The sequence below is a fragment of the Rhyacophila brunnea genome, unplaced genomic scaffold, assembly GCF_057557595.1.
Source record: "Rhyacophila brunnea isolate RB1 unplaced genomic scaffold, BYU_Rbru_1.0 scaffold_23, whole genome shotgun sequence".
Classification (NCBI taxonomy): Eukaryota; Metazoa; Arthropoda; class Insecta; order Trichoptera; family Rhyacophilidae; genus Rhyacophila; species Rhyacophila brunnea.
Window position 1 is genome coordinate 14,319,962 of NW_028232893.1, and position 15,055 is coordinate 14,335,016.

General features: G+C 36.4%; 1 protein-coding gene across 1 annotated transcript in view; it reads right to left on the bottom strand.

The window, feature by feature from the left end:
- Positions 1 to 15,055, bottom strand: part of sti (citron rho-interacting kinase sticky) — a 33,326-nt gene that overhangs the window by 16,187 nt on the left and 2,084 nt on the right. Inside the window, exons 2-10 of the mRNA XM_085950844.1 lie at positions 12,306 to 12,403; positions 10,831 to 10,989; positions 9,950 to 10,146; positions 8,246 to 8,396; positions 7,210 to 7,515; positions 5,828 to 5,966; positions 5,535 to 5,676; positions 3,109 to 3,286; positions 2,746 to 3,021 (exon numbers count right to left, since the gene is read on the bottom strand). Coding sequence (XP_085806970.1) covers positions 2,746 to 3,021; positions 3,109 to 3,286; positions 5,535 to 5,676; positions 5,828 to 5,966; positions 7,210 to 7,515; positions 8,246 to 8,396; positions 9,950 to 10,146; positions 10,831 to 10,989; positions 12,306 to 12,403 — 1,646 coding nt within the window. The remainder of the gene's footprint in view (positions 1 to 2,745; positions 3,022 to 3,108; positions 3,287 to 5,534; positions 5,677 to 5,827; positions 5,967 to 7,209; positions 7,516 to 8,245; positions 8,397 to 9,949; positions 10,147 to 10,830; positions 10,990 to 12,305; positions 12,404 to 15,055) is intronic.

Below are 15,055 nucleotides of genomic sequence, written 5' to 3' on the forward strand. Positions count from 1 at the left end.
AGACAGAGTATACAGTAAAATTAAGAAACAAGCTCTGATATTTCCACAATACCCATCAGGAAAACAATTACCATTTTGCACTCGAAGTACAAGCAACCGGCACTACAATCTAAATTTACAGTTTCGTATCACTGCCTGATGAAGCGGGCCTCGATACTTAATATATGATTTAAGAAGGAAGACACCAAAATCTACTCAACTTGCTATGTATGTACTAAATAAAATATAATTATTATTTCACACAGAAATATATACAGCAAATAATATATCAATAGTTAGAGAAAAGGTGCAGCGAAACCTCTTTAAGTGTACACCGAATCATTTGTTCTGTTCATGCAATGGTCACTATCGGCAGAAATATGGTTCGAGATAAAATAGTCTTTGAAAGTTTAAAAGTGGATGAAAAATCAAGATTTTGGCATGTATGTACCCACCCCGATTGATTGGTTAGGTTGAGTATTTTATCCCATTTACTGACCTTCGCACGATTTAAAAAATTTACAAAATTTTATAGTTACCTAAGTAATTCTGAATTGCTTCAAATAAAAAATGCACATAGGCAATACTATTTTTAATTTAAGTTTCGTAAGTAAATATAATATATACTATGTTGCATGTCCAACTCGGAAGAAAATTAGTGCGATCCTTGTGCCATACTTAAACTTCAAATGATTTTCAAAATGACGTTTTGCCCCCCAAAACATTCAAATTGCCCCCCGGTGGGGTGTACACCCCGCGTTGGGAATCGCTGCATAAGACCTTTGGTGTGCAAAAAAACTGTCTCAAAAACCTACAAATTTTCTACTGAAGTTTCCACTTAACTCAAAACTACCACTTCGGCTGACAGCCACTTTTGCGTGAACAGTGATATAATTGAAATCATAATTTCTCACGTAACTTTAGAGAGATTGCACCATACCCACCAGTGCCGAAGACTCAATACAATACATATAGCATTTAACATTTAAATTGAATTTGAATTTTTTTTTAACATGATACGTACAAGACAATGCGCACAAATAGCGTAAATTGATTTCTTTTTCGTCTGCAGGTAATAAAATTACAATGTAAACTAGTGACACCTTTAATTACTATGAAATTATTTGATCTGTAATCATAACTAATATTTGTATGAAGATTATTAGCGCAAAGAAATAAGAAAGATCGGTTTTAAAATATTTAAAATAGACTAAACGCTTATATAGATAAGCCAAAATGTCACGCGATACTATGTAATAGGTATACTATAATACATCAATCACAGTCCAAGTAAGTGTGTACTGTTATTCTGTTCTTTGTTATAATCATTCACCTCCGTTCCAATAGGCAGTCTTCGACACTGGTACCTACAGATGGCAAAGGCGCGCGGCGGGTCCCTTGTTTACTAATACGACCCACCGCACACTTGAAAGAATAAAAATTAATTGGGCTTCTTACAGTTCGAGCACTGATAGCTGCACACCGCCGATACTTCATCATATAAATCTTTTGCAAGAAGTCCTACGATGCAACAAATCGGGTTAGAAAGAGCATTCCATGCAAAATTATCAAAACCACACCAGAAATCGATTCAATATACAGTGAAATCATAGTGTAAAGCCCTGCCACCATGTTTAAAAATTGTTTACCGTAACCACACCAATTGGAATTTATAGTACACAAAGTTACATCAGTGGCGAAGGGTGGAGGTAGACTGTTCAGATTCATAAATAGGACACACTTAACGTTGTCAGTCAAACGTATTTGTTTTCATTGAACTAAGACTACAATGTGTAGATAGCGTTTTGTTATTTTTTTTAAATCCAATTAAACCCTGCCTAATCCAAACCATAGTAGATAATAGTCGAAATATATTTTATAGATATGTAGAAGAATTTTTTTTATCAATTATGGTTTGGTTTAGGCAAATTATTAATATTTTTAATAAATTTTAAAAAGCTAACCAACACCAACTGTAAAATGTATTCTTAATTCAACGAAAACAAATAAGTACGTATGGCTGAAAAAGTGTCCACTATTAATTTTTGTCGGATTGACCATAGCATACCAACACTATTATGGTTTGGTTAGGCAGAGTTTAATTTAATTTTAAAAACAAACCAGCACCATCTGCAAATTGTATTCTTAGTTAAATGAAAACAAATACGTTTGACTGACAAAGTTTAGTGTGCACTTTTTATGTCAAATATTAACAACCTACCTCCACCCCTTGCCACTGACTAATATATAAGTTTATAGTTTATAAACCAACAACCTCCACAGGGAAGGAAAGATACCTAAATAATCAATAATTGAGGTGTGTATTTACAAATACCGATGTCTCCCTTTTTAAAAAAAAAAAAACAATACAATAAGCCATTAGGCCTAATAACAGTAGTGTAATAATGTAATTGCAGTGAAGCAACCACAGAAACACCCAAGTCTTGAGAAAATCGCATAAATATATTGTGACGTCACCAGGAATCAAACCCAGAGCCCTCAAGAGCTACCACATGTCAGATATCTGCAATTTAGTGATTGTGGTACGACGACAACAATAAAGATGCTGATGTGTTTCAAATGGTTTTAATGTTAGATTCCTTTTTCTATGATATTTTATGTTACAAGGCTGACTATATACATACAGTAGATATTGTAAGGAATGCAACTTGGTTGGCTTTTCAAAGCTCGGATCAATGTGATATTGCATGGTCTCTCACACTATCGGCTCTAGAATTCTCTATCGGAATTCTAAGCGTGCAATACCTTGTGATTCTTCTGCATCTCCTTCATGCTGTCGACAGTCTCCCTGGCCTTGGATGCCTCCGCAGCGAGACTCTCCACCTGTGCATTGAGAGAGCTGATTGTCTCTTTGTGCAGCGCCCTCTCAGTTTGCAGAGTGTCCACGGTGGTGGAGAGGTGGGATATGCGGGCCTCATGTTTGGCTTGCCATTTCCGCTTGGCTTGCCGGATAAGCTGCAGAGACTCTGACTCGACAGAGCTCCTGTCCGAGTGCTCCTTCTCCAGCTGGGTTTTGAGATTCTGGAAATAGATCATATTACAATAAAGGTAGCAAACATAGATAAATCTCGACAAAAAGTGGACACATTGATTAATTTAAATTCATACCTTATTGATACAAGCCATCTCCGCAAGGTCCTTTTCAAGTTGCAGCCGCTGCTTCTCCAAATGGCTGCCCTTCCTCTCTTGGTCAGTCATCACTGCCTGCTTCGCCTCCGCCATTGCCAACTTGCCGTGAAGCCTCTCTATTTCTTTTTTCCTGGATTCAAGCAACTTCTCCATTTCTCTGTTGAATAAAATCATCATCAAGGAACACGATAACCTGCGAGGCTATTCTAACAAATCACTTAACCCTAAAATCAATAAAAAGGTGATAAATATGATATGTTGTATTCAGGCAGTTAATTATCCCGAGAAGATAACTGTCAGGAGGGCAATATTTGAATTAAGCAGTGTCATGTGCATGAAAACTTGCTTGAAAAGTAAGCATGATGCTTAGAACGGTGTCCGAAAATGCAACGGAAATATTGATTGTACATTTATGATCGCGTAAGAGTTTGCATTATATTTTAGTCTATTGACTCTATGTCAGCCAATGACAGCCTAAGTTAACATGTAAACAAGAAAATAACCTAAAATATGGAAATGACATTGTCATATTTTATCAGTAAAACGGCTTATTCTTTAGGTACGTAGCTAATTTACCCTTAAAGAAGCTACTTACGTAAATTATGCCTCAAATACATTATCAAATTTAGTCTATGGTTTTGTCAATCCGTAGAATATTTTGAATGATCACTAACTAATGAACTAATTTAATGATAGAGGGTGTCAACTCTAATGTATTAGTATTTTGAATTATTATTCATTATTCATGCTAATTTCAATTACTTTTTACAGTTTCTACGTGTGCGTACGTTAAAATAACTTGCGATATTTCATTCATAAATAATATTTTGAACAGAAGCAAACCGGGCGACCATTGATAATAGACATACACAGCAGACATAGATAATAATTTAATAGAAAATCCACAGAGAAAACCACTAAAAACAAAGAATGACATGAGTCGAAAATGTGTAGGCTTGCAGATAATAGAAAAAAATTCACTGACTAGTGCGGTTCATGATGTAGCGCGATACGCGTGAGGTGACCTCGTTGTTGTTCTGGCATTTTCGGTAGATTTTGCCAACTGACAATGTTCGTTTAAATGTCTAAAATGTGCTACGGGATGGGAGCACCAGTCTCATAACATTTTAAATACCGAAAAAAAACAATATTACACATTTTTTTCCCGTAACGGCAGTTTACTGTGACAGCACATAACGTGATAATGTATTTGAAGCATTCACCTTATAGGAATATTGATATCACAATGGTAAATATGAGAATGTAAACAGAACTCCTGAGGTATTTTAAAGACTAGACCTGCTGGGGTGAGTTCTGCCTTTCTCCAACAACTCTCTTCACCTGACCATATCTAAAGTGATCGCATTTTAATTTGGTATCCCAAGAACACGGCTGCCATTGAAAGCTCCATCAACCGAGAGAATTGTTGAACTGTCTCTTTGCGCTATTAGGTTGCTAAATATTACTTTATTCGTTGGTTCAAGTCACAATCTTCGAACAGATCCAAGCTTAAATATTTTCTTCAATACAGTAAAACCGAACCGTTAATACGAACTCGATTAATTCAAAATTTTCGCAAAAAATTGTAAATTGTCGACAACACCGACGATATTATATTATTAATACCATAAAAAATGTTATTGTAAACGTCATCATTTTAAAATTAAGAATAAAGCCATAGCCTGAAACATACATGACACATCCGTGGTTGTACAGTAAAACCTCGTTAACACGAATTCCATGGGACCGAAAATCGAAAAAAAATTTGAATTACGAATTACGAAATGTATGGGGGAAAAATATATATTTTTTTTTTGATTTTAATTAATTTCGTTTCTGAACATAGATGTGCCTACTGAATTGAGTCATAAAATGTCAGGATTATTTTTATTACCATCATAAAATAAGTAATTTTTGATGTTTTAAGGAAAGTCTGTCACAATTTTCAATGACTGGCCCATGAAATAGTGTACTTTATTACGATTTATTGAATATTTTTATATGCCAGGGACTCTGAAATCATTTCGAATTACGAAATTCGAATTAAAGGTATGGTTTTATATGAAAATAATGTTCAAGGCACTTTTTTTTCGGGAAAATTTCGAATTACGGCGAATTTCGAATTATCAGTGTTCTTACTAACGAGGTTTTACTGTACCACTTTTTAAAATTATTCTTTCATCAATATGTACATAAAACATTTAATTGTTCACTTATGTAACATTATATAGAAAAACATATTTGGTAAACCTTCCATTGGAATTCACAATTGCATTCTGTATTTACCCATGACGATTACGATATTTACGATAGTTTAATCAATAATTCTAGGACTATTAAAAATCAACAATCCCCAACAGTAAGGGACAAGAAAATTAAATAATGACCCGATACAAAATGGCTACCTGATATTGGAGACACATATCGATGTCCCGTTGAAGCTGGTGTTGAGGAATCCATTGCTGACCGAGCTCGGATCGCTTGATTCTGAATCACTAAAGTCTCTATTTAGTTTATCACTCATCACATCGTGGGCATAAGTGAATCCTGAAATAAGTAAAAATAATACAATTATTGACCTTTTAAATCCAAAAAAAGTATACTCGGAATACCTACACACACTTGTAATAAAAATAAAACAATTTGAGATGGGCATAAAGCATACAACATAATTTAACTAGTAGAAAAAATAATTCACCTATGAAGGGCAGATTCCTGCCGCTGAATTGTGATCTACTTCTGAAATTTTCCACAGACGGCTTCGGCTTCTGCTTTTCGTATTCGACGAAATTAGACGTGTCGTCCACGGCATTTACAATCGGAACAAATGGAGGTGCCTGAAAATAAACAAATAATATTACGCACGATACACACAAGCTGTTGCGCAAATGATTTGCACACATATGATAGTATCCAAGCGATGTAAATATGTTTTGATTGTTAAACAAGATTTAAACATCAGTTATGTTAAGGAGATCGTGCTTGTGTGTTTACAATCTTGACTAAACGTCTTCCAAACATGATTACAACATAATAATTGAATACGTGTATTAATTAAGGCGCTAAGTACCAAAAACAAAAAAACTGACATTTTTATAGAAAAGTGTTCTACATACTAACGCTAATAACTTCAACTATGGTCTAAGTGCCTCAAGCAAGTCAAAAAAATACAGCAAAATATTTAAACCTGTCGACGTTGTAAGTCCGTTGGCCTGTTTTATTTATAATGGTATAAGTAGCATTACAGTGGTCAACCTCATTCAATATAAAATGGCTGACGGTGGTGTGTTGACACTTGCGAGTTGTTAATATCTAAAATTATAGAAGCTGCCGTGATTGCTTCACACTGTAAAACCACATTTTTCAAAAGGTCTGCTTCATGAAATTTTACTGCAATGACTCGGTATTTTGTAACTACAGGCAATATTACTTTTTGGTACTTAGAGCCTTAATTAATACATGCATTCATGTATATGTGTATATCTATTGTTAGAACATAATTCACTGCATAAAGTCAATCATCCACTTTCGGTCCACTGTTGGATGAAAACCTCTCCTTACGCTGCCCACTCATCTCGGTCCACATACCTGTTTTCTATTTCCATGTACTTTGGCTAACTTGATTACCATTCATTCAGAAGGTTCTTGGTATTTTAATATGTCTAGGGTACAATCAATAGAATAGATTAACAAGATAGAAATGTAAAACCCAGTCGCCATGGACCAAGACTTTGAAGCCAGATTCGGTTTATTGCTTTATGACAGTCAGGACATAAAAAACAAGAAATACATAACGCAGAAAGTGTCCTCAAATATTGAATGTGTGTTTTTCTTGTGATAACTGATAAACATAGTAGCTATTGGAAATAACAGATTTTTTAGCATGTGTTTAACATCAAGTTAAACCCATATTTCTCCACACTCAACATTTAAACTCTATTGCCAGATTTATTTAAACTTGCCATTATTTTTGTGTTCCCAGGTACCACATACATACGATGATGAGATTTGTCATGCAATAATCTGTTATGCGACTTGTCCTAATAAGAATTCCACATTTTTCTCTATAAGCATGTTTACCTGTTTCCTGAGTGAGTTCCACAGTATATCCTTGAAGAGAACGTGCGCCAGAAGATCTTCGTATCTGGGCCTCTTATCGGCCAATGGATGGAGCAGACTCTTCACCAGCTCCTTATATTCGGGGCTGATGTCTGTCGGTGACGAGTTGGGATACTTGAGGGACGAGCACTTGCCGTTCCTGCCGTGCTGCATGATGGCGTTGTACGTGTTGGTGGTGGATTTGGTGGTCGCCGAACAGGCGAAGGGCGTCTCGCAGGTCACCAACTCGTAAGCCAGAACGCCAAATGACCAGAAGTCGCAAGGTGTCTGAAAAACAATCAAGTACCTATACATATTTAATTTACATAAATTGTGATCATCGGTGGATTTGGTACGGCTCAAATGAAATTTTATCATTGACAAATTAATATTAAACCAATATGGTTTAATTAGAGCAAAGAATTTAGACTTAAGAAGATGGCGCCTAACAACACATAATAGTGATTTCAAAATGTTTTTAGTATGTACATTAAACCAGTAACTATAGTCAATATTTTGTGTTATCAGCTTCTTCCAAGGACCAAGGGCCATGACCTCTTTGTCAATAGGTATACTATCACAACCCCTAAAGATGACGATGATAAAATGATATTATAATAGTTTGTCATTTGTAAATTAAATGCAAATGGCGGCTCTGCTGTCAACGCTCTTGCTTTATTTGGGATTTTACATGATCGTTCATCTGAATAATAATCAATAATATTCATCTAACTTCTTTTAAGCCCGTAACACTAATGCAAGGCGATTTTATCTCAGTACGGCCCTAACGAATAACTATCAGAGCGAAGCTATCTAGCTACAAATGAACCTGCAATGCAAAATAGGCATCTCGCAGCTAATTTAATCATTACCCTTAGTTTATTAACTTTTTATTAACTTCACTATCATATAATATTAACTTATTATTATTATTAAAGAGTTATCTCAATTAATAAGGTTTTTGGGATGATCTTAGGTTATCACATTGAATTCAGATATTATATTTGAAACTTCTTACACCGTGCGAAACATTCTTAGGGTCTTCCAACGACTTGAGCAGTTCAGGAGCGATGTAATCCGGGGTTCCGATGGGAAACGAATTGGAAACCTTTCCCATTGAGGACAGTCGGGCTGCCGAACCAAAATCGCCAAGTTTCAAATGACCGCATCTGTAAACACAGAAACAATCAAATCATAATAGGGTACTGATAGAACACGGATTGAGGAGACATCTATACCATGTGTATTGATTGATGACTACAAACAAAATCTGTCTCCAATAATCCCTGAGCAACTTTCCCACAACCCAGTGTATTGAGATTGCGCTCAACAATATTCATCCATCTTTTGGTTAGCCCAACCTATATAAATTGTTCAACCATCTTAGACATTCTTGTATAACTCACAGAGTTCATCGTAGCATCTTTTTTTCGTCCCTGACTGACTGTCATCGGTTAGAAGACCCGTATGTTTTTGGTCATGCACCAAGTTTTCAGTCATGTATGACATTGCCATATCAAAATCAATAGGTGCTACAATGATGTCTATGGGCAACTCAAATCTTTCAGATTATCAAGAAATACAAGGACCCACAAGAGATGGCAGGGTATACGTTTTGAATACGGTCATGATAATTCACAATTTCGCGATCAACGGGGAATTAAAAAGAAAACAATTTAAAGTATAAAAGCACTGTATTAATAATCGTAATATCATAGATAAAATAAAAGTGATATGTACAACTTTGCAATAAACTGAAAAAATAACATTCATTTTGTTCTGCGTTCCAAAAAAGAATCTATTTTAACCTGCTAGCCCTGTCAGCTTTCTTTTGTTTCACTGGCGTTCGTAACTTTAATATATGTCAGCAAACTCAACACGACGATTCTTGGCACATTCATTCATTCCGACCATGTCCGATCCTAATAGGATCATATGGGCCTCCACAGGGTAGAGGTTTGTATTAACAGATTTTGTTTTTTACGAGAAATGGATGTCAGCCACTTGCTCAACCTATTAGGTCCATACCCTGACTCACACACAAATTGAAAGAGGCACATGGCACATGTCAAAACAACCGTGAGACAAAAATCGCTCATGATATAACGAATTCGTATTCGTCGATGTCGCGATGAACGAAAGTTATAGGTAAATCATTCTACAGTGGCAGCATAGGCGATTCGCGCGTGTATTGAATTGCTTGCGACAATGCCTGTTTCAATGCTAGCAAACAATACCACTACAACTGCAAGCCGCATTTGCCGTGCCCATGGTGCCTCTGTAAACCGATTTACCTATACCTGTATTATGCTACGATTCATACATGGACATTAATAGTCTGCGATTCACAAAAGTTACAGGTATTCAAGCGTGGAATGTTGCAAAAGATCTTCAACGCTATCTCCGAACATATTATCTGACAATGTCGCTACAATCAGTCACTCTATAAGCTCTTTGATGAGTTTAACGACAAATTTACCAAAACCCAATCCCGGCGATGGACTGGCCCATGACACATATGAATGACTGAACACTGACAAAGTGTCTCATGTATAGTGGACGAAGGAAAATATGGTGCAGGAAGACTGGTGGTATAAATATAGAAAGACGCGGAGAATCATCAAGTGGAGAAGGAGAACAGAATGTAGGAATCAGCTGAAAGTAGTGAAACTGTAGCGCCTCAAAAGTTGTCAACGTTTGGTAATAATTACAATCGCCTCACCTATCCAACAATATATTATCAGGCTTAATATCCCTGTGGACAAATCCCATCTGGTGCAGGGTGCCGAGGGCCTGCGTCAGCTCGGCCAAATAAAAGACAGCGTCCTTCTCGCACAGCGGCTTTCCGTGTCGGTCCAGCAGGCCCGCCAGGTCTCCGCCCGGACAGAACTCCATCACCAGGTACAGTTGGCTGGTGTCCTGAAAGCATTTCATTATTTTGGCTTATCTTGCCTTACTTACTCCGACTCCAAACACAAATTGAAAAACAATATGTGCATTTGCCAGACCCAGAATTCAAAGCTGGAACCCACAACATTATAAGCCGCTCGGCCATCGTGGATTTCTCATACAAATCCCCTCTAAAGCCAATAGGCAAAAAATCATCACCTAGTCACAATGAGTTGCTAACAGATATGATACAACATACAAAAAACCTCTCAACTAGAAAGATCTTTAGATCTCTAGATCTTTTAGAGCAGGCATGTCCAACTTCAAGTAGATAGACTGTTTACTATCCAGTATCAAAATTGGCAATCTACCACACTCTTTCATTGTCATTCTTCAACGAATGTATATTATTTGGCAGACACTGTGGCGTTAAATATTAAGCAACACTAAAGATGTCACTAAGCAATACTCAATTTCCCATTTGTTATGAAAATGATGTTTTGATCTTCTTTAAGTAAGCATTGTCAAACTTTTCTCCTACTGTACAAAAAACCTACTTCCACAGATTGCCGTAACGACATTAGCAGACATGATATAATGGTACATAACTATTTATTGTGATAATTTACAAAATTAATAATTCTTGCATGCATTTAAGCCAGTAAAGGAAATTGTCATAATAAAGGAATTACCGAAATAATAATTAATACTCACTTGAAATGCAAACTGTAATTTGATCAACCATTCGGACTTAGACATCGCCATGATGTCTCTCTCCTCCTCGTAGAACGTTGCATTCTTTTGCTTCAGCGTCAACTCTTTTCGAAGTGTCTTCAAGGCGTACACGTCACCCGTGTGCTTCTCCCGAACAACCTAACAATAAAAAAGAATATTTTAATCAAACACGACACAATCCCTCCATCTTGTACGTGAAAAGCCATGCTTTCCTTCCTGCTTCCTGAATGTCAGTCCATCCTGTGTACATGGCCCAGTTATCAATTTACAGTATGATGTACAGGCTCCTGAACAAAGCATACAGATTGTTATTGTATCTCTGTCTCCACACTGACTTGCATGCCAATAATGGATCTGAAGACATGTATCACTCTCAAATGAGTTCAGCATTCTATCATGTTTTTGATCATGCATCATGTTTCCGAGCCATACATAACAACCTTGCTATTTATACAAATGCAGTCCATACATTATAAGAGACATTGTCGCAATTAAACAAGTCATAATAAACACTTTTGACACTATAGTCACTTTGTTTTGTTTTGACAACAAAATATAAATATTGAAGTATGTCACACTTGTAATGCTAAGTGGTATGATTGATATACCTTCGACACGAAAATGGGCGTAGTTTAAGCAGTTCTTCACACTGTATCGATTTGATCAAAGTCTGTACTTAACAAAACACTCCCTCAACCAGTGGCAATGGGTGGAGGTAGGCTGTGGAGATCTGACATAAATAATGCACACAAAACTTTGTCAGACAAATGAATTACAATGGTTTTTAAAATTTGATGAAACCCTGCCTAATCGAACGATAATAGATAGACGAATATATCGTCACTGTTCTGGCAGAAGACACTAATTTGAAAAAATGACAGATTGAGTTAGATATACCAAAATGTTCCTTATTTCAAACTTTACCGTCTGGAAACCTTCTTAATAAATAAACAGTCTTCATTTTAAAGTCATCCTTTTTACGATTACTTAATAAACTCACATGATGGACCATTACAAACATTTTAACAACTTCAAAGTATTCTCCAGTTAGTGTGTTCTGCCAGAACAGAGACGATATTTTCCAATCTAATATCTATTACGTTTGGTTTAGGGAGGGATTAATTGAATTTTAAAAACTAACCAACACCATCTGCAATTTTGTATTCTTAGTTCAATGAAAACAACAGTTTAATATACACTATTTACTGCGTATGTCCATAGCCCATGTGCAGTCTTCGCCAGTGCCCTTTACATAATATATAACAACAGTGGGCAGTTTATTAAACCGCAGTGTCATCGATTATTATTATTAAAATACTATATTTTTAATGTATTATGTCTCGTGTGTTGTTTTTAGATTTTTCGAGAGAAGAAAATCTTGTAGATGAATTTTAAAAATCAATCTAAATTATTTAAGAGTTTGATTAGATTATGAGTAATGTTGTATGACTCACGTGTACTTCCCCAAATTCACCGCGTCCAATGACATCTTTCACCTCGAAATCAGAAATATTCACTCGCAACTGTCGAAGCTCTGACAGCACACTCCGATCTGTTGGATAATAAAAACCATGTTTAGTATTTCTTTGATCAGTACAGTACACTCTCAGTAATCCGACAACTACTATAATCCGCTGTTATTTTTACTAGTTGAAAGCAAAAAATCCAGCTCTATAATTCGCCGGTATTCGATTGTCAAATTCAGTAGTCCGCCATGTACAAGTATACAACGCAGATGAGACAGGTTTATTTTGAAAACTTCTCCTTTGTAAAACGTTCGTTCATCGTGAAGAAAGTAATGTATCTACGAGGGTGGGTCAATAAGTCCTTAGAAAAGCCGACAGGTGGCGCGACTAGTACTGTAAGCGGTTTGTTTTCATGCAGCGGCACTACCGATTCAGTATGCTGCGAAGTTTCAATCAGATTGGTCGGGTTGTTGTTTTTTATTTTCGTACATTTAAAAAAAAAATTTGCTTGTTTACAAAAATGGAGAAAATTGAGTTTAGAGCTGTTATTAAACATTTTAATATAAAAGGGTTAACAGCAAAGGAAATAAAAAATGAGTTGGATTTAGTTCACGGCATATCTGCTCCTTCACTTGCAACTATTTATAACTGGTTAAATGAATTTAAACGTGGTCGTACATCAACAAAGGATGAACCACGCTCAGGACGTCCTGTAGAGGTGACTACACCAGAAATGATCAATAAAATCCACGATATGGTGTTAAGTGACCGAAGATTAAAGTTGAGTGAGATAATTGAGGTTACAGGGATCTCAAAAGGTAGCGTCATTTCTATTTTACATGACAAATTGGGCATGAAAAAAGTTTCTGCAAGATGGGTGCCGCGTTTGCTCACAGTCGACAATAAACGCAATAGGGTGGTGGCCTCTAAAGCCCTGTTGTCGCTCATGCAACGCAATCCGGATGAATTTTTTCGTCGCTTTGTGACTGTAGATGAAACATGGATACACCACTATACTCCCGAGACGAAAGAACAGTCAAAGCAGTGGATTGCGAAAGGCGAACCTTGTCCAAAGAAGGCGAAAACCGTAAAATCAGCTGGTAAGGTTATGGCTACTGTATTTTGGGATGCACGTGGAATTATTTTCGTTGACTATTTGGAAAAAGGAAAAACAATAACAGGGGATTATTATGCATCTTTATTGGACCAGCTAAAAAACGAAATTGAAGAAAAACGGCCTCATTTAAACAGGAAAAAATCCTCTTTCATCAGGACAATGCCCGTGTTCACACATGTTTACGATCAATGGCTAAAATTGAAGAATTGAAGTTCGAATTGGTTGACCACCCACCGTATTCGCCAGATTTAGCCCCCAGTGACTTTTTCCTTTTCCCAAACTTAAAAAAATGACTAAGTGGACAACGTTTTTTTTCAAATGAAGAAGTCATCGATCGGACAAATGCTTATTTTGAGGACCTTCCGAAAACTTATTTTTCTGACGGTTTAAAAAAAATGAGAAACGTCTAACCAAGTGTATTGAGCTCCAAGGAGATTATGTTGAGAAATAAAAAAAAAATACAAAAATAAAAACTGTTTTAATGCTTTTTTCTAAGGAATTATTGACCCACCCTCGTACCAGGGAGGAAAGTGCCCAAGGACCGCATCATAATGATGCCGTGCTCCAAAGCAACTGGGACACATAAAATGAAGCTTTTGGTCGCAGGGAAAGGCAGGAATCCTAAGTGTGAGGCCTCAGTGCCAGCGTTCGCCGCAGCGTTGAGCGTTTTGCGCAACTCAAACGTATAACCGTATAAATGTATAACCAAAAAAAGACATTGCCTACGAACATTTTCACACACGGTTATACGTTTGAGTTGCGCAAAACGCTCAACGCTGCGCCGAACGCTGCCACTCAGGACGTACACTAAGCCATTCAAGAATATCTGTCTCACTGAACAACTAGTTGTGTCAACTGATTAACTATATTTAGTTAATAAACTTTGTTTATAAATATGTGAAATTTGGTAAATACCTACTTGATTTTAATTATAAATAAAACCGTAATTTTCTAGTACAAATTTCTCAAAAAAACTATTTTTACGAAATACCTGTTTTAATTTTTACCATATTTTATATATTGTATGCACTATAATCTGCCGCTTTCACTAATTCGACACTTGTCTGGTTTTTGGGTTGGCAGATTTCTGAGAGTACTGTATTAAATTATATTGATCTAATCAATCGGCCTAGTGATTTTAATCCAACTTGTTGGCCCTTGAGATTGACTTTTCAAATGAAAAAATTAAATGAAGTCTAAAGCCGGATTCATACTAGACTTACGTGTCGTGTTGTGATGGGCTCTGACGTTATTGCTAGCGTGCACATCTATGTGTCGTATTGTGATGCCTAATGATGATATTTTGAATCATCACAGTCGTAGCTTTCGGTACGATAGGACGAACATAATGTTAGATTCAGACAGTGATTTTGAAGAAAACCTCGCATTTCTTCTGTTAACTCAACTTATGGGGGGGGAAAAAAGGAAAGAAGACATTGGTTTCATCCCATAAACAAACTAAGAGGGAATAAAAAGAATCTCAATGTCTTGTGAAAGAACTCGAGGACGATGAGGAAAGATCCTTCATATATTTTAGAATGAACAAGGTACAGTTTGAAGAAATCCATTCCATGATTGCGAACGACATAGAAAAGATGCATACACCATTTCGTCACCCTAT